This window comes from Podarcis pityusensis, assembly GCF_964106645.2.
Source record: "Podarcis pityusensis genome assembly, chromosome: 2".
In the NCBI taxonomy this organism is placed as follows: Eukaryota; Metazoa; Chordata; class Lepidosauria; order Squamata; family Lacertidae; genus Podarcis; species Podarcis pityusensis.
Genome location: NC_138029.1, coordinates 21,090,481 through 21,118,420, shown reverse-complemented (window position 1 = coordinate 21,118,420; position 27,940 = coordinate 21,090,481). Strand labels below are relative to the sequence as shown.

At 39.7% G+C, this 27,940-nt stretch overlaps 1 protein-coding gene across 15 annotated transcripts; it reads right to left on the bottom strand.

Moving 5' to 3' along the window:
• Nucleotides 1–860: 860 nt before the first annotated feature.
• Nucleotides 861–27,462, bottom strand: ZNF207 (zinc finger protein 207). Of its 15 annotated transcripts, none has more exons than XR_013982681.1 (14): nucleotides 27,278–27,462; nucleotides 22,404–22,530; nucleotides 21,378–21,516; nucleotides 19,823–19,993; nucleotides 18,869–18,944; nucleotides 17,109–17,209; nucleotides 15,479–15,639; nucleotides 14,604–14,693; nucleotides 13,269–13,511; nucleotides 12,334–12,496; nucleotides 11,929–12,112; nucleotides 11,622–11,701; nucleotides 5,821–8,040; nucleotides 861–5,564 (listed from the first exon to the last, which is right to left on the bottom strand). XR_013982681.1 is itself a non-coding variant. In XM_080994717.1 (12 exons), the coding sequence occupies exons 1-11, from the start codon at nucleotides 27,316–27,318 to the stop codon at nucleotides 11,952–11,954; spliced, it is 1,473 nt and encodes a 490-aa protein (XP_080850843.1). In that variant the 5' UTR covers nucleotides 27,319–27,462; the 3' UTR covers nucleotides 11,261–11,701; nucleotides 11,929–11,951. The 15 variants fall into 15 exon arrangements, 5 of the variants coding, with proteins under 5 accessions (XP_080850843.1, XP_080850844.1, XP_080850842.1 ...); XR_013982682.1 differs by having other exon boundaries at nucleotides 861–1,130; nucleotides 3,548–5,564; nucleotides 11,622–12,112; nucleotides 27,278–27,461; XR_013982684.1 differs by having other exon boundaries at nucleotides 861–1,130; nucleotides 3,548–3,615; nucleotides 5,889–8,040; nucleotides 11,622–12,112; nucleotides 27,278–27,461.
• Between the last annotated feature and the right edge of the window lie 478 nt (nucleotides 27,463–27,940).

The window sequence follows — 27,940 nt, the reverse complement described above, 5'->3', positions numbered from 1 at the left end:
AGCCGCTTTTTATGTAGGCTTTGTACAAAGGAGACATTGTTCACATTAAATTCCAGGAACTGCTATTGTTGGGTTTATGGGATGATATCTGGAAGCCAAGCTCCTTATTTCTCTCTTAAAGAGTGTTTTCACAATTGGTGCCAGCACTTCTGTAATTGTGCTCTCTCCCCACAACTGCATTGCGTGAGAACACGCATTTCCGCCTTTATAACCATGTGCAATTGTGCAGATAAAAGCAACATTACAGTTCTTCTCAGCCAATGTCTTCTTGCCTTTTCTCACTCAATACAGTTCAATTCAGTGCAAGTTTATTTGGAAGCCAGTTCCACTGAGTTAAATGGCATTTACGTCCCATTAATTGTGCATGGGATTGCATCTTAAGTGGCTTTATACAATTTTCACATGTGCAATCCAGTTGCCCTAGGGCTGCAAAGCAGAAGAGAAACATGTCCCGGCCTCTTCCACCAGTCAAGAGGACTAAGACTGCTGGTATCTGCCATACATCTGGATTTTCCTGGACATTACCAGAATTTCAAAGGCGGAATTGATGTCTGGAGGGAATTTCCGAAAGGGGTTTTGGGGGTTTCCTGGTTTTTACTTTTTGAAAATATGGCAACCCTAGCATACACACATGTGTGCGTGTTAGGGATTTATCATCATTGCCTTTTGCTTGTAAAGCCAACTTGGGAATCATCTGATTGAAAGGAGGGTGTAATTTTTCAATAAATAAAATGTAAGTGCAATTCTACTACATAACTCTTCAAACGAAGACACCCCCCCCCCCGCGCAATGAAATACAATTCCATGTGGGGCAATTTTGTGCAAATATTTCAGGACCAAAGAACAGACAGGCACAGTAATTAACTCTGGTTCAAAGTTTAATGAATGAAAGATACACAGCTTTACTTAAGTGTACATCCGATAATGCTATTTGTATAATTTTAATCAAAAGCATATAAGCGAGTTGTCTGTCCCCATCTTTATGCCATTCATCAGGGAAATGCTACATGAATGAAATACAGATTATTTTTTATCACCAACAAAAAACATTGAAGAGGCTAGATACTTACCAAGTTTGCCAGATCAGAAATACGTTCCCTCACTTTCTGGTTCTCCTGGTGTCTGCAGGACTATACAAGTTGTTTTCATATGATCAGAGTAAGATCACAGGATCTGTTACAGTATTTGGAACTGAAAACATACTCCACTTAGGTCACTCCAGCTGCACAGCAATAAGCAGGACAAAAGCCAGCTGCTTCATACTATGTAGAGCTGTTTACAAATATAAATGCAATCCAATATATCAACAGGCCCAGGTGTTTAGTGTGTCCCTCCAGAAAATTCAAGCTTGCTGTGCATGATCAAAGCCATTTAGATTTGGTTAACCAGTTTATACCAAGTAGCAATGATCTAGTCAGCATGAAGGCATTGCTTGAAATAGAAGCTACATCCACAAGTCAGAGGAGAAATAAATATGATCCTGGTGATACTCCTTGTGCTAGGGTTCTAAACTGCATTTGCCACTCCTTGTGTAGTGTTGTGCTTGTGTGAAGCAACATATCCTACCACACACCTTAAGAATTAGGTGTTTCCCTGGCATAGCTGAGCCCTGTACAAATCACTTGGGGATAATCATATGATTAGGTGTCTATGTAGTTTGGGATTTCAGTGACAACTGCATTACCAGGTTATCTTACTAATCAACAAACTAGTTTTAAATATTAACTTTCCCTAGTATAAAGGAAAGTAATGGGCACAGAAGGAAAGTTAAGACACAGAAACTATCAAAATTTTAATTATGTTTACAAGATACCCTTATTTTCAATACAAGCACAGTAAGTAAGACAGGATGTGTTCTAAAAAAAGAGTCTCCTAAATGAATGGCAGGTTCTTAATGTTCATAGTTTCTCTTGCAGGTGAATTAATTTTTGGCAACTCAAAATTTTTAACATGATGCCTAGGTCAACTCAATTCTTGTGGCTGAACTACTGAATGCCAACAGTAGCGGTTGGGTTTCAGTTTTGTTTCTTCTGCCCACTTGCCCACTGCCCCAAAATAACCTGAACTGTACAGAGCTGGCAGATTTAAGATTGTCATCCTTATAAAATACTATATATTGACCACTAGAGAAATGGGACTGAGAAATACTAGAAAAACAAGGGACCAAGACATTCTAAACAACACTCTTGATTCATATATTGAACGGTTACAGCGACTACTTGTTCTCCTGGATTCTTCAACCTTTACTATGAAATGCAGCTAGATTTAAATTTCCACATCTGTTGTAGTTTTAAGAAGCATTTTCATTATCCACAAGTTGGTTGGCATGATACATAGCTTTGTTTTCTCATGCTGATCACAAAATATTATTTTTAGTTGTAGCCTACTCCCCAATCCAAAGGCTTTTTATGCCGTAACACACCCAATACCACAGAATGAACCAATTAACTGGATTTATTTCGATCAAACTAAAATGTAGGAGACCAGTAACCCTGTGCTAGCTTAACTCTAAGCCAACAAGCCCAGCTCAAAACAAGGAGGTCTTAAGAAGCATTCTAAAGCTGCTCCAAGGAGATTTTGGCAATTCTAAAGAGAAGTTTCAGGATTGCTGAACATGAATATAAGGTGGCATTAAGAGAGAGACTGCAATGGCACAGAGGCAGCAGCAGTCTCATATTGATGAAGCAATCAATAAAGCAATAGATTTACCTAGAGTTGGTGGGAGAAGCTGATATTTCTGTGTCAGGGCTGTGACCACTTCTCAACTTTATTTACTTAAAATGCTCGAATGACTGCCAACAGCTTTAGTTTGCCACTTTGAGAGCAGGTTTTTAAAAGCATGTTACCAAATTAAGTTGGCTAGTAAACATGGCAGCAGAAAATTAAAGATACAGAAACATGCAGTTCTAATTAAGATGCAACTACATTTTTGCACAAACCACCAGTTTAAGCAAAACAGCAGCACTACAGAAATGCATAGTCGACTTTAAGAAATAACCAAAGAACACTGAATATTCAGAACCCACTTAAGTGAGAAGGGACTGCCTAAGAAAATTATCTAGGCTTTAAAGTGTTGAGATTCAAAGGTTTCAGAGGACACAGCATTTCGTATCAATAATGCCCATCACAAAAGATGTGCTCATCAGTTAACAAAGTTGTGCTGATGGGTGTTTGTAAGGACTGCTAAGAAGAAAGAATCAGAATATTTAATTACTCTTGTTTTGTTAATAGCATAAACACCCATTCACCCCAGATGTGATTGAGGTTATTTTCCAATCAACCTTAAGTCAAATGATTTCCCACTTAGAAAAAAAGTGCATTACTGGATCCCTGACTGGAATGCCACCACGATACACTAAACCCAAATTGGTTATTTATTGTAATTCCCCTTCCCTTTCTTAATCGGAGCCTGCGAATATTTATCCCTTTTAGGTGTAGTAAGATGCAACCCTCTCCAGATAACTTATGGCTCCATCCTCACATACTAAGATGGCATTTGTAGTACAGGATTTCAAACAAACATCAGGTACTTACAGATTAAACTAACCTGTACTGGCAGTGCTGTGGGATTTTTTTCTTCTCTACCAGTAAGTAGCAAATGCTGAAATTCTGCTGCTAGTCAACAAAAACACAAATTATATTAAACCAAAAAGCTTAACTCATAATTTAGTTTTAAATTTCGAAACACAAACCAAAATTCTTGCACTTTTTTATAGCAACTGTTAACTCCTAAGTAGTCCGTTAAACTGAACTCTGAAATATACTTGTTGAACCAATTCAAATGTTAAAGGGTTACAGTGCAAGTTGCCAAAAAAAAATGTAGCATTCTTTCAAGGGTATCAGTGAAAATGAACTGGAAAGCCCTGTACTTGTATTACTACTAACAGTCTGAGAAAGCTGACTGAATTCCTAAAGGATTATAAAATATTTTATGTTAGCTGAGTTGACTATTCTTAAAATTAAGCACAAGGGTAAAATTTATACTGAACTTTGACTCCTAACTTTTAGCAACTGTTGTGTGAAGTAGAGGTGTGACATTTTGAAAACAGTGCTTGCCAGGCACACATCAGTGATTCAAAACTGCTATTTTAGTGAAGACATTTTTGTGTCTTCGCATTTATTTTTAATTAAGGGAACATAATTAAGGGAACGACTTATTTAGTCTTGCCAGACACTGGCAAGAATGCTCCACTGCAAATACGTTATCTGAACAAGGTATGGAAATAATGCAGTGAGACATTCCAATCTATTAGGTTGGCAGCGCAGACTCAGTAGGCCAAAAAGAATGGAAGTGAGATTCTATGTTGAGTGTCGTCGTCCTGTCCCGTCCCCCGTTCCCCATTTCAGCATGGCTCTCTTAAGTATGCTTCCCAGGACAACAAATGGTTAAGTTGACCAAAACAGACTACAAAAGTTCAGAATAGGAAATGCCCAAAATGTATGATCTCTCAAAAACCTAAAAGCAGCTTGAAACCTAAAAAAAAGCACTTGCAATGTAGTGCAATACTATTTCTCTCTGTTCTAGCAAGTTACTTCACATTTAATTGCTGGCACTGACAATGTAACCATGTGTAAAGTTAGAAAGGACGAGGGTCACCTAGCCCAACCCATGCAATACAGGAATCATTTGCCTAACATGGGGCTCCAAGCCACACCCCCTCAGTTAAGAGTCTCATGCTCTACTTACTGAGCTATTGCGTTACCCAACAAGATTCCTTAAATTGACATTATTCTGTGATCAAATATTTTATAAATTTACGAGTCACAGTGGTCAACAAGCAATATGGACTGAATTATAGATTAAATGTTTTATTATACAAAAGATGTGAAGTGATTGTGTGGTTTCATTTAACAATAAACATCCATCAAAAGATTCAGATGCATATAATTTTAAATCAAGTAGTGTTGCCTCAGTTAAAACTGAAACAAAACTAATAATAGCAAGAGTGGCCAGAATTAATGCCACCTTACAGTTGCCAGAACTGTAAGTATAATTAACTCAAGTGTATGCCTATGACACAAAACGATCTTTAGTTTGGATTTAACTACTTGTATCTACTTGAATACACTTTAGTCAAGTCGGAGTACTTCAAATTAAGACATGACTCTGCATGACATAAGGATGTACACAAACTTATCTAAAGTATTTCCACTCTGCTGGGGCCTCAGAGAACTCTCAAATTGCTGCTTATCGACTTCTTTACTGAAAAATCAATTTGACAATTTTGCACAAGAGCTCTTAAAGGGAAACTGGGGGTGGGGACCGAATACTATGTAAGCAATGACGGCAGTTCTCCTTTGAATTGGTAATGTACAAAATCCCAAATCTTCTTTTTCAATGCAAGAGTCTGGGTAGCATTTTGAAGTTCTGTGATGGCAGAAAAAATTTAAAATCTGGGCGAAGTGCAATTCAGAATTGCAATTTAAATCTTAATTCTAAATTTATTTTTTTAAAGTTCAACTTGGTCATGCGTCTCACTTCAAGAGATCAGAATGAATGAAGCACAATGCCCCAAGAACCACCTGAGACTACTAGTGAAGTCCTGAAAATACCGTATTTTTCGCTCTATAAGACGCACCAGACCACAAGACGCATCTAGTTTTTGGAGGAGGAAAACAAGAAAAAAAATATTCTGAATCTCAGAAGCCAGAACAGCAAGAGGGATCACTGCACAGTGAAAGCAGCAATCCCTCTTGCTGTTCTGGCTTCTGGGATAGCTGCGCAGCCTGCATTCGCTCCATAAGACGCACACACATTTCCCCTTACTTTTTAGGAGGGAAAAAGTGAGTCTTATAGAGCAAAAAATACGGTAGGTGTACTCCAGGTAGAGGAATTTCTAAACTAAAGCCAAAATTTAGAAAGTTGTAGCCAAGGAAAGCAATGAAACCTGTTTGGATCTCCTTTGCAGTACATTCATACCAACTTTTAGGTTGCTCTGTAATTATAAAGAAATAGGCACATACATTTGTACAAAATCCTAGTATCTCTCAGTTCTTCATAAACCATAAAGTTACATTAGGTATATGCTAGAAAATGTGATTGTAGGACAGCTGGAGAAGTGTAAAAAAAATAAAAAAAATAAGGCTCAGATTGGATGAAGGGGATATTCAAAGCTAAACATGTTCTCTCTTATCAAGTGATTCCTGTCTAAAATCATGCAACTGGATCAAGGCACTCATTTATTTAATCTATTTTATTACAGGGTGACAGTAAAGGCATTCTAACACCCAAGCTATTTGCTCGTGGATACTCAAAAAGATAACAGAAGCCATGAATACAACCCTTCTATTTCAAGTCCCTCCAAACAAAGCATGTTTCAATAAATTGGCTATTGACCAAGGGGGGTGGGAAAACATTGAAAAAAGCAGATCTCAAGAGCAGAGGACATTGTAGAAGAAACGCTGATTGCTATTTTCCATCTTCAGTGCGGAGTCCATCTTCACCACTAATTGTCAAGAGTCACGTCACACACAATGACAATACACTGAATTGAGGATTTGAATGCAGTTTACGTTCAGATGTGAGGTAGTCACAGTGAACTTGACTCTGGATTACAATTTCTCGAGAAAATGAGAAGCTTGCAGAGGGTTCTGCATGCATGTGAGAGAAGTGACAGGCAGCTGATTGTATTGCTTAGGTATTACGACAGAGGTAATTCTAAGTTAGCGTTTTAAAACTGCAACCACGAAAACATGAGTTACAGCCAGAGCTAGTAGATGCCACAGAAAAGAAATTGACACTTGAATTTGGAAAAGCACTTTGAGGATTGGGTGAGAGGACTGTGTAAGGCAGGGATGGAGAACTTTTAGCCCTCCAAATGACGCTGGATAGAAACTCATGCAAGCCTTGATCACTGACAATAGTGGCTGGGTGCTGATGAGATTTGGAGCCCAACAACTTATGGAGGGCCATCCCTTGAATTAAGGGAAAACAGCCTCTCACACCAAATTCCCAAACTCTTAAAAAACTAAGTAAGTGTTTAAGAAGCAGTTTGAGGCTCTGCAAGTGCAAACTGAAGGGACCACCCAGAAAATCTAGGTGCCTTGTGAAAGCTTCAAACTCTCTCAAACGAAAACTAGATTTGTTGCAAGAGCTGCGGATAGAAGTAGATTCTCAAGTATTCTTGGAAATATTTTATCAGCAGCTTTCCTCATAATTTTAAATCTTTCTTTTAAAGTAATGCATGTGTTTTCACGTGAGTCTAGCAATACATTTTCTAAGGAAGGATTCAAATGGCACCAAAACCCCTAAACATTTGTTTTATGTTCTGTGCATAATATATGGAAAATTGCTTACACTAGGAATACCTAAATGTCTATGCTCATTATGTTCCAGTGCACATAAATATGGCAAGTTGTTTACCTTTAAAATCAGGCTGTTGAAAGAATGTTTCCTACTAAACATTTATCTCACTTGTTCATCTTATGAAACTCACAACTGCATTTTTCTCCACTCTGTGGGCTCTACATTAATATTAACTTATGACAGATAACATATTTAATGATAAGGTAATTGTTTCAGGTACATTTCTGTTAGGTTAATGTCACTGACCCCCAACTGCAGAGGTGTGTATCAGTGGAGAAAAACTGATTTCAACAAAGGCATTTTCTTAACAATACTAAACACAGCCAACAAAACTCCTGGATTTTTAAAATTCACAGCACCATTTCAAAGGCAGTCATCTTGCTGTTAAAATATGGCATCGCTACACCAAGTTTCAGAGGGTAAGGTGATGGAGGGATTAACAATTGAACAGGATATGTTTTGACTCATTTTAAGATTTCTGACTGCTAACAACAATAAATTTAAGCACTAAAGTCAGAGTATCAATATTAATATAGAGCCCATCAAAAGATTATAAAAATCCTAAATTAAATTAAAGATAGGAGCCTTCACCAAACTTGCTGCAAGTTTGGGGACATGAATATCCAACAGCTATAAAGCTGTGAAAGCCCCTAGAATGAATAAAATAAATCCCACTTGCCTCAGACTGAACAGGGCAACACTGAGACTCTGCCTCAGCCTGTCCTATGGCAGGGCTATAGGAAGAAGAAAAATTTAAATTTTAGAAAAACACAACCCAATTAAGTTAAAAATACATGCAATCAAAATTAACAAAATTCCAATGATCAAGCAAAGATTTGGTCTCAACTTTTAAGCCCCACACAAATCAGATATGGAATCTGTAAACCAGAATTAATGTATAGGGAAAAAAAACCCAACTAGAGTGCTCACCTTCCAGCTTGACCAGTGCTATATGACACTCAGTAGAAAGTGGGTGTTTCCCCTCCAAGTGATAAAATATTCTGAACTAATGCAGTAAAAGTGAAAAATGTAAAAAAACGAATCTGCTGTTCAGAAATTTTACATCGCTCTTGCATAGTAGTTAGACCAGTACAATTATTAAGACAACTGTATTACATAAATCATTTTTTTAATGTCAGAGGTACGAATTTGTTAAAGTATCAAAATTCCTTTCCATAATGGCCAAGTTCAGATGTAGCAAGAAACTATGGTCTCCAATTTGGAGAGTGAGCCATGGGCTTTTGTGCACCCTACTGCTTCTGCGACTCTCAAGGAGATAAAAAGCTTCTACCTTCAATTAACTCAAAACCATGGTTGGATCATCACTTCTTATTACAAATACTGTAAACAAGTAACAGTTCCCCATGTTCAGATATCACAAGGAACTAAGTTTTTTGTTCCTTCGTTGTGGGCACAAAAGAGAAGGAATGGAGGAAATCACAAGAGACTTGAGATTCATTCTCATAACTGACCATGGTTTGCTTACATGTATGAATGACCCCAGCCTATGGATTAGCAACACCTATGGAAGTTTTTATTCTAAAAACAAGCTTGTATTCAGAATTTTCAGAAAGCTCAACATAAAGGCCTTGAATATATGCTGAAAATAATAAGCTGTTCCCTTGCACCTCCAAGAGCACCCTGTCTCTCAGTGGAAGCAGGACGGAAACTGATTGGCACTCTTCCACTGAGAGCAAATAGATTTCAACAGCTTCTATCTAGAAGATGGAGGGGCCTACGGGCTTCAGAATGCCTGCCTCCAGTGAGGGGGGGGGAATTAGTTATCTCCAACCCAAGCGTACAGCACAGGTGAATCTCTACAGCAGGGATGGGGAACCTGTGCCACTCCAGGTAATATGAAGGGGCAATACAAGGCTACAGTAGAAATTAGTAAATTTCTGATCAAATTCTGTCTACTGGATCCAGCGTTCCATCATGTGGAAAGTGGTGCAGGGGCTGAAGAGGAAATTTGCCTACCCCTCTGCCCAGCAGGAGCCTCTGCTTAATCTCTGTTTCTTCTGTGAGCAGAAGGAGAGTCTGGATGCAACTAGTACAAACTGTACACTAGTTCTTTTAAATGTAAAATGGCCAGTATGGGCTACAAAAGGCTTGCTAATGGGCTCATTAGGCATGAACCATGTTACAAGAATCATTGTGTTTCATTTTGCCATAGACTAAGGAAAGGTTACCAACACATGCTTAAGCAAACCCATTGCCAAAATGGTTTGCCTCTTTAGTACTGGGATCTATAGAGACAGTAATGTCAAAGAAAACTTCAGAGATGTGTTTTCATGAATGAGAAAAACAAGCACAACTTCTTCAGATAATGGTCAACAGGTATGTATAATTGCACAACTGCCATCATAATAGTGCAAAAGGAAATAAATGAACAGCTAAAGGGGTGAAGTACCGTATTTTTCTTGCTCTATAGGACTCACTTTTTCCCTCCTAAAAAGTAAGGGGAAATGTGTGTGCGTCTTACGGAGCGAATGCAGGCTGCGCAGCTATTCCAGAAGCCAGAACAGCAAGAGGGATTGCTGCTTTCGCTGCGCAGCGATCCCTCTTGCTGTTCTGGCTTCTGAGATTCAAAATATTTTTTTTCTTGTTTTCCTCCTCCAAAAACTAGGTGCGTCTTGTGGTCTGGTGCGTCTTATAGAGTGAAAAATACGGTAATTATAAAACAGTGAACATGGCTGCGTATTTCTGAAGTACCTTTTGGGGAAATGGGTAGCCAGTCAACAGAAAGCATATTCAAAGTGCCAATAACACTGCTCAGACATTTAATACACAGTACTCCAGCAAAATAAATTTCTCAAAATGAAAATCTAAAACAACTTAAAACAATGAGTGAAGATCACAAAGCCAAAGTTTCTAATGGAAGGCAGGGCATTTTTGAAAGTTACGAAAATATAAAAAGAGGATTTACAGAAAGCAGCAAAGGAACTTCAAACATGAACAATAAAGTTTTTTGAGACCAAGCAAAGGACTGAAGTAGACCATACGCAAATCGGAAATAGTTTTTACTTTACAAATTGGTGCTGTTAACATGCAATATTACTATTAGCTAGGGGTGGAATGCAAAAAATGACAGTAACAGAATTTGTCTTTATAAATCAACTGATGGAAGTAGGAACAGGAGTTTTGCTATTCCCAGCTCTCATGGAAATACTTATCTTGCTAACAAGAGAAAGCAATAAAAGAGAGATCTGGTTTGTACTGCATATAAAGAAACAAGGCTCAAAACACATCATGCCCCTTGAGAGCCACAAATGCTCAGTCATCCAAGGCGATAATTTTACCCTTTCCTGCTAGGTTTTATAAATGGGACAGAGTCCAGTTAAAGACACAGCTGAAACCTCGCCACAGCTGTTTTCTTGACACACAGTCATGAGGCAAAATGAGGACAACGTTTGAATCACACAGGGCAGCTTCAGCTGTAGTTTTTAACCAGACTGCTTTTTGCTATGCCCAGATAGAGATTAATTGATCAATTGATTAAGATTAATCTGTTATTTTGCAACCTATGTTTTATGGTGAATCCCTCTCGGCTGGTCACCTTTATTACAGAAGCCAATGCTTGCACCTAAGCTTTATAAAGAGAAATCTTTAATAAAAAATATTTTTTTTTAAAATGTTAGGTTAAGTAGCTTGAGGTCTCTAAACTGAGGAAGAACTGAAGCAAGGCCAAAAAATGTGCTCTACAATAGCATTTTCTTAGTAGAAGCACATTTACACATAGGAAACATAAGAGCACACCAGTATCATAACCAGCTAGCTATGAAGAAGTCTTAAGAAAGCGCACCATTCAGGGGAAAAAAACATGTCTTCTTAAGCCTAAGACTTTGTTGCAACTGCTTAATAAGTGTACAGGTCTATTTACTTGTTCAGGAGTCAGCTACAGCATACAGCTAAAGTAGTGACTTTGAAGTTCAAATAATTCAGAATATATCAATGTAGCATCAGGAAATCTGTATTTATTATACCACAAACTACCATAGCATGCATCAGTACAAACCTTCAGGCAGTTGTCCACAGCTGGTCATGAATAAAAAGACAATTTTTTTCTTTCATTTTATTACAATAAAGTTTAACAGTACAGGAAGTCACGTGAACTTAGTAGGTCAATTTTATAAACCCTGCAACAGGAAACTCTAAATACATTAAATATCGTTACACGTTCAGACTTAAGTGTACAAGTAGATGGTAACAATAAAAGCCCTCACCAAACTATTGTTGGGGACATGAAGTCCAACAGCACCTGAAGTGCTGTGAAGGCATGATTTTATGAACAGCAACGTAAGGTTACAGAACTTGCCTTTAAGATGGTACGTTCATGTATTTCCAGCGCCTTCACAATTTAACGAACCATATTTACTATACTTCACTTCTAAAAACCTAGATGAAACATGAAAAAGAAGCCATACAGTATAAATTGCAACATCAGGGAAAGTTCCTGTTTTATTATTCTAAACAAATTTTGCCATGTAAAATAAGAATGTCCAAAAAGTTCCTTGTATGTGGAAAGATTTTTTTTCCTCCCCTAAAAGTCACAACGAAGTTTTAATTGATGGAAGCTTGGCTATATTAACAGCACAAGATGAGAAAAGGTTTAATCTCCAAACCTATTAGAGCGTTTGCAGTAGCATCAGTAGCGGCCACCTTGCGACATTACAGGCGGTCTCATTCCCATTGGCGGTCGAGGAGGTCCACCTTGATAAGGAGGCACCATTGGGGGCCCTTGACCATATGGAGGCATTGCACCAGGAAGGTATCCTGGCATGCCCTGGTGATGAGCACCATACTGACCTGTGAAGGTAAAAAAAACAAATTTACAAACACCTTTAAGCAATACTACTGCTAGTAAAGCATTTAGGCTGCAATCAACCTGCGTATTTTTGTAAATCGCTTCAAGCTCGTATTACAATCAAGTAGCATATAGACGCTGCGAAATAATTAAATACATAAATTGTATAGGATTGTAATACATAAATTGTATAGGATTTCAAGAAGCTTAAGTGTGTTTTTACCATGGGGTGGCATTGGAGGTCTCATTCCTTGTTGCTGGGGGGGCATTCCCGGCTGCGGTGGCATCATACCTCCCATTGGTCCAACTGGTGGATTGCCCATGGATGCCTGCCCAGGTCGAGGGAGGTTACGCTGATATTTAGGCAACTGTGCTCTTCTTTCTTCCTATGAAGGGAAGCATACAGGGAGAATTTCAACAATATGAGATCAAATCAAAGTACAGCTCAAGTAACATTCAATGAAGAATATTTAAATTGGCTTACTCAACCAATTAAATCTCATCTACAAACTTACAGAGATACATATTATAGCATGTAAATTCTGGTATAACAAAATGCTACATTATCAATTTCTACTTCTACATTAACTTTTTCTACTACTTTCAAAGCAGGATTTAGGGATTATTCAGTTATTATGGATTGTGCCATTATACCGTAGTCTGAAAATCTGGTTCATAAAGCACACCAATAAATATGAAGAAGAGAAGAAGAGTTTGGATTTGATATCCCGCCTTTCACTCCCCTTAAGGAGTCTCAAAGCGGCTAACATTCTCCTTTCCCTTCCTCCCCCACAACAAACACTCTGTGAGGTGAGTGAGGCTGAGAGACTTCAGAGAAGTGTGACTGGCCCAAGGTCACCCAGCAGCTGCATGTGGAGGAGCGGAGACTCGAACCCGGTTCCCCAGATTACAAGACTACCGCTCTTAACCACTACACCATACTGGCTGAAGCAGTCTGACATGAATTTTAACACTACCTGCATTGGGCTCTGAGAAGTATACTGCAGTAAACAAAGCAATTCTAAATTTGCTATAATTCATGTTAGACGCACTAAATGGTCAGGGAAGAGGTGGGAAGCAGAGCTGCCACATAAACGGTACAACTGTTTGATCATTTCCTCACAACTATGGAGCAAGGAGAAATCCTATTTAACTTACCAGTGATATATCCTCATCTGGATGGATCAACTTACTGGTTGCACTGGTTGTCGTAAGGGTAGCAGGCTTACTTGTTATAGAAGTAGCTGGCTTAGCTGCAGTACTGTTTGTTGTACTAGTGGTTGAAGCTGTAGATTGTGTGTAAGCAGGGAATGTAGGTTTTGGGGGTTCGGTGGTAGTTGCAGGTGCATTATTCAAAGGTTTGAAATCTGTACCAACCGGACCTGGAACAGCTGACTGAGCCTGTAAAAACACAAAGTTAAACTATAAGGACAATGCTATTTAAAATGCAAAAATTCTAAACACTGTAGCATTACAATCTGTTTGCACAGCTAGATTAGCATAAAGTAAAAGTTCAGCCCCATTACATAACAAAGCAAACTGGGATGAAAAAAATAATAGTGCCTCCCAACACACAAACACATTACAAAACTGAGATGTTGCAGATCAAAAACCACAACAAAAGCAAGACAAATTGGGTAACTATTTGTTGCCGTCCCTTTTTCATCTTTTCATACAGTACGTTCAAAATAAGTCATATCTATTAAGAAATGTTATTTTTGTAATTAGGCCAATCTAGAAATTACTGGTTTAGAATAGTATTAGGCAAGTTAGCATTCAAACAGAATTAGAATATATGGGAAGATTTTTCTTCTAAGAATGCTAGTGGGTCAACCAGGTGAATTTAAAAGCATTCTCTGCATAAAAACAAAATGAAGTTCTGAGACACTTCAAATAGTAATTTATAGTGCTGAACTACTTTCCTTTCCTACAAACTACAAAAACCTTATTTGCATCAAATGGGTAAGATAGAACCCTACTATGACTGTGAAGCTATTACATGTTTTTCTTACTTCGGGGGCTCTTAGTTTCACTTATGAGAGAATGCTTTGACAAGCAATAGCCCAAATTCTGCACTCACCACTGAATTTCAAATTCAGGACTAGATAGGTTGAGATTTAAGACATGATGCATTTTTTGTTTGGACATTTCCTTACTTTTATCATGATGCATAAAAAATAACAGCATAAACTAGAAAAAAACAACCATGCATCAAGTAAACCACTGCCAACTAAAACGCACTCAACTGCTTTCATGCTCTTCTTAACCCTTTAGAACCACAATGTAGAATCTTTTGTTTATTTCTATTACCGAAATATTATGCACAATTTGTAAAAAAATAAAAATACAAACAATTTAAGATTGGGATTAATAGCTAAACATAATCAGGAATCCTCAATTATCTGAAGATGTTTAGGCAGATGTTTTAATGTTTACATAACGGTCTAAAGGGTTAACCAGCAAAGCAATTTTAAACTGCAACTTCCTGCGTACTTGTGCTGTGCTAGGAAACAGAGCTTTAGAAGGTGCTGACAGTTCTGAATTGGATGCAGTTGTACTTGAGCTTGTGACAGGTGTCCCCATCTGTAGCATAAAAGAAACGAAACAGTAAACAGTCTCCGAATATATGCGTGAAAGATAACCAATAGGAAGGATCTTGGATTGACTTTTGTAAATGAGTCTCTTCCCTGCAGAAGTTCAAAATGCAACAACGCATTATGAAGGACTCTGCAATATGCTTGGAAGTCATACACGACTTATTCATTTACAATGAATCCAATGAAACAGGAGAGAGCATGTATCTCTCAAACAGACCATTCCACTCTGTTAAACAGCAAGTGGTTCTCAAATGTCTCTATGTGTGCATTTTATTTCATTACTGCATAACTTCTTTATCTTTCAGGAGAAGGATTAAGTTTATTTTAGCTGACTACGAAATAAACATTGTAGGGCAGAATAATCTTTTAAAAAATCATTTCAGAAGCATGCTCCTGCTCACTCACTGTGATTTCTCCTTATGATAATATGAATTTATAATTTTAAGGATGTTCCAATGGCTATAAAAGTTGTTCATGGAAACATGGCCCTGAGCACCTGGTAACGAAGATCAAAACATACTTATTCTTTTGCAAAAATAAATAAAATGGTACCTTAGCATGAAAGACAGCAGGGGCAAATAGCAAACCTGCATTTTGAGACTACATTTGTTTAGTAATTCCAGCATAAGATAGGAGCAAATACCAAGCAATCTGTCTAACAACCCCAGTGATTTGAGTGCTGGTGTTCCTGCAGCGTGACTATTACAACTTACATAGGATAGGATAAACACAGTCTAAAAATCCTCCTATCAGGATGTAAAACACACTTACTTGTCCTGCACTGGGAAAAAGTGGTTTAGTAACGGGAGGCTGAGGGGTTGGTGCTGCAACAACCGGAGTGGGAGGTCTGTTAAGTACACCTTGAGCATTCACAGGCTGTGCTTGTGTCATCGGAGGCATACCGGGACGAGGACCGACAGGTGGTGGCATACCTGTAATAAAATTATCCTGATGGTAATTTTCTGAAGACTTTAGTATCAAAACATGTCCCTATTAAATTCTTTTTTAATAGTAGGACAATATTCTATTAAATAACAGAGAACAGCTAGAACTCAACAGAAGGCATAACTAACCACAATTACGAAAACTGTGATAGTAAACTAGTATTAGGAGCATAATCCAACTTTTTGGTAGCAATAGTTTTTACAAATGATCTTTATGTTGTGTGTGCATATGTACTTAAGGCCTGAGGTCAGATCAAATGCTGCTGCTCTGATCATGCAACTTCAAGAATTGGTGTATGAATGTGCTTGCTTTACTCTTCCGGCTTGTGCATCGTAGTTGGCGAGGACAAAGGCTAACCACAAATCCCAATTTGCGCAAAAAGGTGGCCAAAAGGAATGGGGGGGGGGGGGGACAGCAGCAGCAAAGTGGCTGTGAGATTCTCTCTGAGCGTCGGCACATTCACGTTGCTTTGTCAAGTCAGTCCTTTATGTGAAATGTTTCAGTAGCCACATGCCAATGGTGGACATGGCAAGAGGTAAAAGTGAGCTATAAATAAGACTCAAACTTTGTACAGTAGGCATCTTTCCAGCCAGGCAAAATTCAGATGATTTTGCCGACAGTGGGAAAAAACCCAACAACCAACATGTTACACTGAAGTTTAGAAAGTCTGTCCCATGCCACAATGACACACACTTGCAGCAACCTCAGATACCACCATAATGCAGTGGCACCTGCCCATCCCTGCAGAACAAATGACTCCCACCACCACCACTAGATAATGATGCTCATGGGGCTATGGCCAACCACCCTTTTAAATTACTTTCAGTGATTAATACAGAAGTGGGGAATCGCCAGCCTATGTGCCTAATTTGGCCTGTCAGGCCTCCCCTTTGGCCCCTTGATGCCATTTCAGCCAAGCCATAACCACCTGCCCTATATCTAACATCTTATAGGACGTCAGGGGTGGGGCAGGAAAAATCCAGGCTTAGCTGTGCCTGCAAAGTAAACCTTCCTATGTTATATTTGCAAAAATTAAAATTAAAAAATAATCAAAGGAAATTATTTTCTTACCACATCCCCAGAACAAGATGGCATCTTTATTCATAAATTGATTTAGAGGTGGATATAAAATTAAGTGATGCCAACAGTCACAATCAAGGTGAATGCTGCAAAGACTTCCAAGTATGAGCCACCCGAAATTATTTGCACTAAGAACTTTTTATATCAACTCTAATTTCATTTTGTAGTGTTCCCCTGCCATGCCATACAGTTATGTTAGATGTCCAGATTGAGGGTTGTTGTTTTTTTAAAAAAAATGTTCCAAAGGAGAATTATAACATAGAGCGAACTTTTTTCTGTGCCATTTTTTTCAAACCCTATAAAAAGTGCACCATTTTATGCAGAGAAGTAACAGCAACTCCAGATCAGTTGAAAAACAAAATAAAGTAACTCTCACCACAGTATGGATTCGTCATTCCTGACCTACCTGGTGGCATACCAGGCATGAGAGGGGGGATTCCTGGTCCTGGAGGCATCATGCCACCCATTGGCATCATCCTATGAAGAATGAAGAAAATGGTAAAGGCCATAAAGGATGCATATCAGAATGTTGCATCCTTCCCCAATTTTGTGTGGTCCTTATTTCTCTCTCTCTCAATAATTTTTATTAATTTTTTAAAAGGACACCAAACATCGTATTTCCAAAACAGAAGCTATAAAACACCAAAACTGGAATTTCCATAGTAGTAACATACGCAATAACTGATTTGGTGTTAAGCCACACTCCATATGTTTTGAACTCTTATTTCCCCATCACCTTTGATTACTGGCCAAGCTGGCTGGGGCTGATGGAAACAAAGGAAGCAGATTTATACCAAGTCACTCCACCGGTCCATCTAGATCAGCGTTGCTGACAATGACTGGCAGCTGCTCTTCAGAGTTTCAGGCCAGCCCTACTTGGAAACACCAGGAACCTTTTGCAAACATGTGCTCTACCACTGAGCTATAACCCTTCCCCAAAGGGAACTGTAGTGCAGAACATCTGCAGAGGACCACCAGACAGGGGAAGGGTTGTGGTACACAATGTTATTAAGGACATCCAAGGATTTCCACTGAGAAATGTAAGTTCCAACTTTCAGTAGCTATCCATGGCAGACCTGTCTGAAACATTCCATAACTCAAGGCATGTAGAAAACCAGCTGGGATGCCATTCAACTGTTCTGTCTTAAGGCCAGAAGGGGAAGCCAAGTGCACAATGATGTGGTAGCCTGAACTCACCACTCCCTCCATGCCTGGGAAAGTTGTTTAGATGGATGTGGGAAGCAGGCAGAACTCAGCAGCAGAGTGGGAGATCAGATTTCCAACTCAAAAAAATGAAAAAGCAGACAGACCCCTTTGCCAAAACCACACTGGAAAGCCATATTCAAAACCACTGGAGAGAACTAATGATACTGGGAAAACATCCAGCCACTCCAGTATGTGCCAAGTTGTTCTTAATGGCCCAAGAAAATTGGCAACATTGTTTTGGGAACCATCTGAATCAGTAACATGTAGAACAGGGGCAGGAAACCAGGTCCAGGCTATATTAAACCCATGATGCTGCCTTCTGGTCCACCTCATCCCTCAGCCCCATTGTGGTTTCATTTGTTCTGCAAAGAACTGCTGCTAGATAAGCCAGAGAAGCCTTGTGTCTTTCAGTCAGACACTAGCTGTCGCAATGGAAACTGAGCTTGCCTGCACACCTTCCTGTTGTTTCTATCTCTTCCGGAGGGAGTGGCAAAGGCAGACAATGGATACATCAGCTAGGAAAAAGAGTGGAGAGGGGAAGGAGTAACTGTGTGGGGTGAGGTGGAGTAGGAGAGAATGACAAAGCAGGAAAAAGTCAGTTTGGGTAAGAGATTCTGCCAGGGAGATGCAGATCAGCAAGGGAAAGGGTCTGGCACACCAGGGCCCTAGGCATGTATGCAGATGGTGTGAGACAGAGTAAGTATGAATGGGAGTGCTGAGTGTGTGGAAAGAGAACGAATGCATAATGAAGGGTATAGAGAGAGAAAAGGAGTATCCCTGCCCACCGACAGAAATGTTAAGACTTGATTTTAAGAAGAGCATTGTATAATTAGTGTGCAACTTCAAAGTCCAAAAACTCAGGATAGATTTGAAAATGAAGCATGCTTGTCTAGGCATGGACTACACTATTAATCCACTGTTTTTATTTACCCAGGTGGCATTCCAGGCATCACTGGGGGCATTCCAGGCATCATTGGTGGAACACCTGCCATTAATGGTGGTATACCTGAAAGCCAGAGAATGTGTGTTGATTATTGATACTGTACACAAATATATTTTGATGAATACAGGATTTGTAAGAATATTGATTAGTTCACTAAAGAAATATTCTGAATGATCATGAACCCTTTCCCTTAACATAAAAGAAGTTCAACATAGAAAATTATCCATTAATATTATCCACGGGATTTTCCCCTTCTCCCATTTGAGACACCTGCTGCTCCAAATTATGGCGCAAAGTATATTTATGAATACAAAAGACTACTACTAGTTCAGTCAAAGGGTACCATGTGTCACATGTTTAAAAAAGAAGCCACCCTTTCCATTGTTAAAAAAACATTAGAGATTGATAGCTTCCACTTGAGAAATATGTAATTGTGACCTGTGAATTGTATTGCAAACTACCCAGAGAACTTGGTTAAAAGATGGCATTACACTGTCACAAATAAAGTTGCATAACCAACGTTTTCTATCTGTTTTCCTAACTCTGTCAATATACCCCAGAATTCTCTACACATTTGCTTATGTCCACGCACAGCTTTTCAAGGAAGAGCAGCCAAATTCCAAACCACAGGTTGCATATTATGGAAACCACAGTTTCAGGGATGTGAAGCTATCTGGTAGCTAGCAGAACTGGAGCCGTTTCTAAAATTCCAATCAAATATTTTCAAGGCAATTTTAGAGTTTCCCCCTCTAATAAGATTGGTTTTGCAGCTCTCAAATATTTGGAAGAACATAAACTGTATTCAGTATGGAGCAACTAATTATTGTTTATAAGTACCCATTATATTTCAAAATAGCACCTCACAAAATGTTTCCAACTAAAGTTTTCCCATTACTGAAGCAACTTCTAAGACAATCATCACACTATTTCCATCTAGCTACCTGGAGGGATTCCTGGTGCACCTGGCACAGGAGGTAAACCCGGCTGTGCCATGGGTGGTATATATCCCTGCTGGGGTTGCACAGGCTGTGCCTGAAATGAGGTTGAAGCCGAAGATTCATCATCGTCATATTCATCAGAATCATCTTGTTGTTTCTTTTTCTGGCTTTCTGCTAAAAGAGTTTTTAACATTCAGATGTTAAATTATTTACTCTTTAACACATTCCATCTTGGGTCACTCGACCTGCAATTTGCTTCAAATAAAATGGAATGCCACCTTATACTTTTTATCTCATAAATATTCCTTTTCAACAGTAGAAACTAGGGTTAAACCTAAACTAATGACTCTTTCAGTAACATTTAGAGCAATTACAAACAATATTCATTTATTTGTTTAAACGGTAATTAGAATCCATTACACAATCCAATCATTTGCTACTTGGGTCAGAAAACCTAAATTGGGGAGTATTTAGTGCAAGTGAAGCAGCAACCAGCACTAAAAATGCCAATTATTGGATGTATCAGAGTCTTCTGCTAGTCTGAAAAAGTAAACAAATGTCAATGATTACCTTGATAACCAGCCATTACAAAGAGAATAAAATAGCCTGGTTTAGCTTCCACTGGATATACAAATAACATTTCTTTCTTTTTTTAACATATATGTCACCTTTTAGGGTTAAGCCTTTCAAGACAGCATCCCTCGCTCTCTCTTCAGAATATATAATCAATAACTGTGCTGAATGATGTGATTAGTGATATTGCTGGTTCTTGGTATTTTATTAATTGGTAATAAGAATCATAGTATTAATAATAGCTAATGCAGAATAAGATCACACAGCAACACAGTAAAATTATTTCCTCTCTTTTTTCAACAAAAAATCAATTTTAAACAAAATTGTTCACCTGGAAGCCAGAAACTACAGGACACAATATATTTCAGTTGGACCAGAATTCCACTGGCATTGAGCTACCTATCCCACCAACTTTGTAAAAGGTGGACACATAAGGTGCTTATAATAGGGTTGTTCAAAAAGTAAAATTCCTGACACTCACAAAGTTGTTGAGCTTTTCTTAAATTGTTCAGTTTTTGGGGGAACAAACCTCCCCTAAAATGGTGATTTTAAGCTTTTGGAGCTGTTTCCGCTACTGTCCCCATCACATTGCCATACCCCTGGGTTTCCCCTCACATTTTGAAGATCTGGGAAAATCTCCACAAAGCCATTTTTACCTAAAGACCACAACGTGCCCAGAATTTTCCTGATGTATGGCAAGCCTATGCTTACAAACATTATTAGGTGTATTGATTTATTCCAAAAACAAACAATATCATTTTAGACCCAATACTGAGTCCCACAGTTGATCTTCAAGCATTAAGTTTCAATCCATAAAAAATCCATATGCACCTTACTGTCACAACAATTTAAAAGACCCATAAAATAATACCTATATGTCTAGATTTACATCTCTGTTGCTCACAGTAATCACTCACTGGTGATATTCATCAGAACATGATAATTAGATACTGAGCCCTTTCCATACTGAAGTATTTCAATTTACCTTGAGTTTTTTGTTCAAGTAGCCTTCTTCTTTCATCCATGTCTTTTTCTGGAATGCCTTCCATACCATAGATTTCCAGTTCAATGTCAGTTCTTCCAGGTATAGCATTTGGAACAGCATCTATTGTTTCTTTATGTACCTATGAAAAGTAGGCAAATATAAGTTCAAACCATGGTAAGTTACTAATATGGTTGTTGGTTTTTTTAAAAAAAAACTTAGACAATTTAGTTCTGTAGCACTTATAGCATCTTAGATTTAAGGATGCTTGAACCAGTGGTAAAGCACATGTTTTTCATACAGAATGTATCAGATTGAATTCCTGACACTTCTAGTTAAAAGGAAAGGTAGCAGGGATGGCAAAAGTCTCTGAAATGCTGCCAGTCAAAATAGATCACTGAGCTAAATGGACAAATAATCTGAACTAAGGCAGTTTACTATATTCTAGTTAGCTCAAGTGCAGTCAAAACTAGTCTAAATCAAATAGCAGGGCTAGGTCTAATTAGGTCTAAAACAGGGACAACTAACATTTTTGGGGCTGCATTTATACTGACCATCCTCCAAGGGTCACATGCTGGCAGTGGGTGTGGTCAACACACATACACACTCTGCATACAGGCAGAAAGACAAACACTCTCTCTCTACAGAGGGGATAAACGAAAAGGCTGTTCTATGGGAATCTCTCCACATGAAGCATGCTCAGATTTGCAATCCTATGCTGGTATTTACTCCCAGACAAGCATGCAAAGGACTATAATAGTAGTTACAAATGTAGCTTTAAATTCTTAAAGAATTAGAACTAGACCAGACTCCAACCAACTACCAAATAATAAAGTCATGATAGTATCCACTATCCTGGGCAAATCAGGCCCAAAGGCCTACCGTGACCAACCAAAGAAGAGCTTTCATTAATGCAGCTGGTTCTGAAATCTAGAATACTCATAAATTATGGAAGATGATTACAAAACAACAGCACATTGCTTTTCAGTAGACCACCATGTGAAAAAAAGGATATACCTGAGCACTTACCTGCATACAGTGTATAGCTAAGCCAGGTCCAGTATACAGTTTCTTATGACATATATGGCATTTAAAATGTTTTGCTTTTTGGTGCTGAATAAGAATTTTCTCATCATCAAAATCCCTATTACAATACCTATGCCACATTGTTAAGGAAAGCATGGAAGTAAAAAGGTTACAATAATTATTCTCAAGGAATGCTACAGATCTTTAAAATGTATTAATTACACTTTGATTTCTTTGGTAATTGGATATACAATGAGGGTGGGCAGGAGGCACATTGGGACCTACCAGTAGATCACTGGACAATTTACAGTAGATTCCAAATGTTTGTTTCAACACTAAAAAAAAAAAGATCTTGCTTTCTCCTTTCAAATTGGCTATCAGAATTTGCAGTGATCGGTAGTAACTGATATGGATATCTATACCTTATCTTAATATCGGGCTAATGAAATGTTGTGGGTCTATGTCTCTTGGGCCACTATTTTGCACCTGATTCCACCCGTCTCCTGTAACTATTTTGCATCTTGGGGTTGTAGTGAAATACCAAAGTAGATCCCACAAGCATTAAATCTGTCCATGCCTACTATACAACATAGTAAAGTTATAAAAATATGTCTTTAAGAGGAAGGGGTGTTGCGAATCACAGCAGCAAAGACTGCGAAATGGATGCCTGGGTATACAGATTCACATACATGATCATTAATGATATGGAAATCACAACATAGTGAATCTGAGGATTAAGCTCAGGGACCCACAATCTCTGCTATGGCTCAGCTGCCAACCATTAAATAAAGTGCACCCTACCCTAGCTCTGCCACATTTCAGGTCATGTTGTTGGCCTTCTGAGCAGGCAGAAGAGTGAGCCTTTTTCCTAATGTCTGTTACAGAAAAAAGCATCCCTTCTCTTATTTGTAACAAGAAGCAATTCTGTTACAAAGTGATTTGAATGATTTGCCACAAAGCTTAATGTAAAAAAGAGAACTGATCAAATCTCTCTTCTGGAGAGGTCTTGTTTTGCAGAGCTTTTGAGGCACCATCAAAATCAGGGGAGGGGTTCTATATGCTTGGCATCATGCCTCACCAGGGAGACAGTGGCAACGGGCTCTGGCAGATACAAAAGAGATACAGTTAAAATTCAAAAAGGGTGCTTCTCATCACATTCTGAGCTTAGAAATTTGTTTTAAATATTAGAAGTGAACAGAGCTCACAATTCTTGCACTCAAACACCCATTTCTGATCAATGTTTACATTTCAGCAGCCTAATCAGGCAGGGAAGCAGTTTTGTTGTTACTGCGAAATTTGGAATGAAACCCATGCCGCTCTACTGCAAATCACTCAAGACATCATTCTGTAAATGTTGAGCTACTTTCTGCCCACTCTTGCTGCAGATGGCAACTGCCTCCTAACCAGTGTTCGAGACTCCCATAGTTCTAGGCGCACTTTGCGACAGGGAATTTCATTAGTGTGAGTAGTTTCTGAGCTCTGGGCGCAGTACTGCACCTAAGATTGCAGATTAAAACTGCAGAGGGGAAGGAAAGGAGGACCTTTTTCTGCCTCCCCACTTCCAGCTACTCTCTGAAGACTGGATAAGAGACCCTCTTAAGAATATTAGGGGGGTGGGCAGGGGAAGGACTAGACCATGTGAAAAATGAACATGAATTTTAGCTGCAGCTCATTCATTTTCAACTTTGTATTCTTGTTATAAAAAACCACACGTAGACATTCTGTTGTTGCACCTATAACCTAGGTCTAAGGTGCCATTTAGCTCCTAGCTTTCATATCTCTGCTTCTAACACTGGTCCTAACACAAAATAGGGCTACAGTTAGCCTTCCAAGCTGCAAGCTCTAATTATGTCTTTGCGAGTCTCTTTCTTGGAGACCAGAAAGAGTCCCTACTCACAAAAGTATGAAATATACTAATTAATAACAAGGGATTTGAGTGCTGAAGGTAGAGCTATGGCACAAGAATGTCACAATATACATTATATATAATCAGTTAATTTGAGCCCATAAAATAGTTTTAGAGGGCAAATATCAAGTTTAATTTGACTTGCTATTCTGGATCAAGGGATGCACACATTAATCTTTCCTTATTTTCCCCAAACACACCTTATTCTAACTGAACAGATCTTGTATTTTATTATGTATTCCTGTTCAAACTGTCATACTGAGATTAGTATACTGGTTATACATCAACAGTTTTTAGATATGATTTAAAATGGGGGGTGGGTTTGGTACCATGAGCAGTGTTGAACGCAAGTGTTCATCGGAAAGTCTGTATAAATAAAATTATACAGTGGTGCCCCGCAAGACGAATGCCTCGCAAGATGGAAAACCCGCTAGACGAAAGGGTTTTCCGTTTTTGAGTTGCTTCGCAGGACATTTCCCTATGGGCTTGCTTCGCAAGACGAAAATGTCTTGCGAGTCTTGAGATTTTTTTTCGCTCCCCCCCCTTTTCTAAGCCGCTAAGCCACTAATAGCCTTTTAGCAGCTAATCCGCTAAGCCTTTAATAGCCGCTAAACCGCTAATAGCGCTAATCCGCTAATAGGGTTGCTTCGCAAGACGAAAAAACCGCTAGACGAAGAGACTCGCGGAACGGATTAATTTCGTCTTGCGAGGCACCACTGTAATCAATATTTAATAAGGGACCGAAATTATGTGGTCCCTAGGAGGGTGTTCCTAGGCTACAGGATATCGCAGATCTTCCTCTCAGCAGAGAGAGGAGAACCATTGTCAGAGAACCTCTAGAATAATAGTAGATCTGTTCACTACTGGTGTCCCAAAAGCAGTAGGGGATGGACCAGGGGAGGGCTTGGAACTGTAAGATGCCCAGATACAACACAAGGGCTCCAAACTAAAGCTTCTGATTCCCTTGCTTCTGTTTATGGCTGTGTACACATCATTCATTTAAAACACATTTACAGTGGTGCCTTGCAAGACGAAATTAATCCGTTCCGCGAGTCTCTTCGTCTTGCGGTTTTTTCGTCTTGCGAAGCACAGCTATTAGCGGCTTAGCGGCTTTAAGAAAAAGGAAACAAACTCGCAAGAACTCGCAAGACGTTTCGTCTTACGAAGCAAGCCCATAGGGAAATTCGTCTTGCAGAACGACTCAAAAAACGGAAAACGCTTTCGTCTTGCGCGTTTTTCGTCTTGAGAGGCACCACTGTACCCGCCAAAGAATTCTAGCAATTGTAGTTACCAGTTCCCATTATTCATTTTTGGGGTGTGTGGGTTAACGTGTGGTGTTTACATAGTCTTTGTCAATACAGTGGTACCTCAGGTTACATACACTTCAGTTACATATGCTTCAGGTTACAGACTCTGCTAACCCAGAAATAGTACCTCGGGTTAAGAATTTTGCTTCAGGATGAGACCAGAAATCGTGCAGCGGCAAGCGCAGTGGCAGCAGGAGGCCCCATTAGCTAAAGTGGTGCTTCAGCTTAAGAACAATTTCAGGTTAAGAACGGACCTCCAGAACGAATTACGTACTTAACCTGAGGGACCACTGTACAAGCCAGCAGAGCTTATGAAGTGATGCTTCCTCTGCCAAGGACTCAGCCTGCCCCTTGCGTGGACTGCTTGGTTAGTCTCAAAGAGCCAGTGGGGTGAAGTGGTTAGAGGGTCAGAATCCCCTACTTAGTCATGGGTGCCCTTGGGCCAGTCACCATCTCTTAGCCTAACCTTCCTTACAGGGTCGTGAAAATAAAAATGGGGAAACCACGTACATCATATTGAGCAGATATAAGTGTCAATTAATATTCTACAAGAGTTAAAGTAACCTACATTTCCTATAAATCACTTCCCTTTCATTTCTAATGTGGTACTTTAAAACAATTTCACAAATGGCTTTATGCAAGCAAAAAGGCTAATTTATTTAAAAACAACAGTACTATTATATACCCCCAAATATATCCTTTTTCTTCATAAGACACCACCATTATTTATTGAGGAAAAGGCACAAAACTGGCAGATCTACCTAAAATATATCTCCCCCTTTCTACCTAGCAACCTACACTTCAACATGATGTATTTCAGAAAAACAAGACTCAGACAACCCCAAATTTTCTCCTATATCTCATGCATCCTCAAACATCTTCCCAGGGGAAACATTATTCACTGCGTGGTCAAAACATAAGGACTACTCAAAGCAAAACATATCACAAACACCTAAATTGGGGGGGGGGGGAGAGAGATGTGTGAGGAGAAGGCAAAGCCCAAGAGTATGGATTGTCCCCATTATGAATACATGAAAAGCCGATGTGGAGGATAGGAGTAGGGCAGCAGACCAACACTTATGCGGAACACCCCTTTCTTCGAAAATAGCCTCTGAAATTGATAAGAACCGAATCAACTGGTAAAATTTGGGTCGTCTGCTAAAACACCGAGGAATATATGAGAGAAGCCGGTGGCTCATGGAGCACAAAAAATAAAACCCCAACCACTCAACCTGGCCTGCTTTTGTGTCTTTAAAGGCAGAAATAATCAAGTTGAAGCTTTTCAGGCCGATAAACGTGGCCTACCCGGAATGTCTACGCTGAGGGAAGTTTTCGTTAACGGGGCAGAGCTGCAGCGGCCGACTGAAACGTTGGCAACCAGAGGCGCGCGAGAGGGCAGGAGAAGAAAACAAATCCAATCCGTTCCCTATGGAAATTCTGTGTTGGTTCGAGAGCTATTTGAATTAGGCCCAGGTGGATATTGGGAGGGGGGGCAGGTGGAGTCAGGAAAAGAGGCTGGCTTCGAAGCCCAGTGGAAGTAGGCGCCGGGGGTCCCTTCCCTCTCCTGAGGGAAGGGAAAAAGCCCGGCTAGGCCGCCCGACCTCTTCCTCTCCAAGCTCGAGAAGCCTCCCGGCCACCCGCCCGCCAAGAGGAAAAAAGGATACCAGCACCAAGGCTTCAACTGCTTCTTCTTCTTCCGTCCCATGACGGCGGCGGCGGCTTAACTAAGGAAAAACAACAACTATTAAAACGACCAGAAGCTCGACCTCCGGGTCCTCCCGCGGACTCTTCTCCTCAGCGAGACACAAAATGGCCGCCCTCCGGCCGAACCCTCGGATTCCCAGAATGCAGTGCGCGGGCGCGTGTCCTCCTCCTTCTCCTCCTCCGCCTATTGAGGGCAGGTGGGCGGGGCGAGGAACGTCACGTATTGTTCGGTCAAATCGCGGCGCGCTCTTTTCTCCCCCCCCCCTCCGGAATGCCGGTAGCGCGCGCGCGCCGAGTAGAGCCGCGCATGCGCGAATAGCTGGTTTGCAGCCCCACTGGCTGCCGCAGGAATGCGAACGTTCCATTCCGCCGTCCTAAAGCGCCTCGGCGGGCCAACCATCGAATCATAGAATTGTGGGCAGTTGGAAGGGAACCCGAGGGTCATCTAGTCCAACCCCCCCTGAGATGCAGGGATCTTTAACTACAGCATCCATAATAATAACAACAATAATAATAAATTATTATTTAAACCTCGCCCATCTGGCTGGGCTTCCCCAGCCACTCTGGGCGGCTTCCAACAAAATATTAAAATACAGTAATGCATCAAACATTAAAAGCTTCCC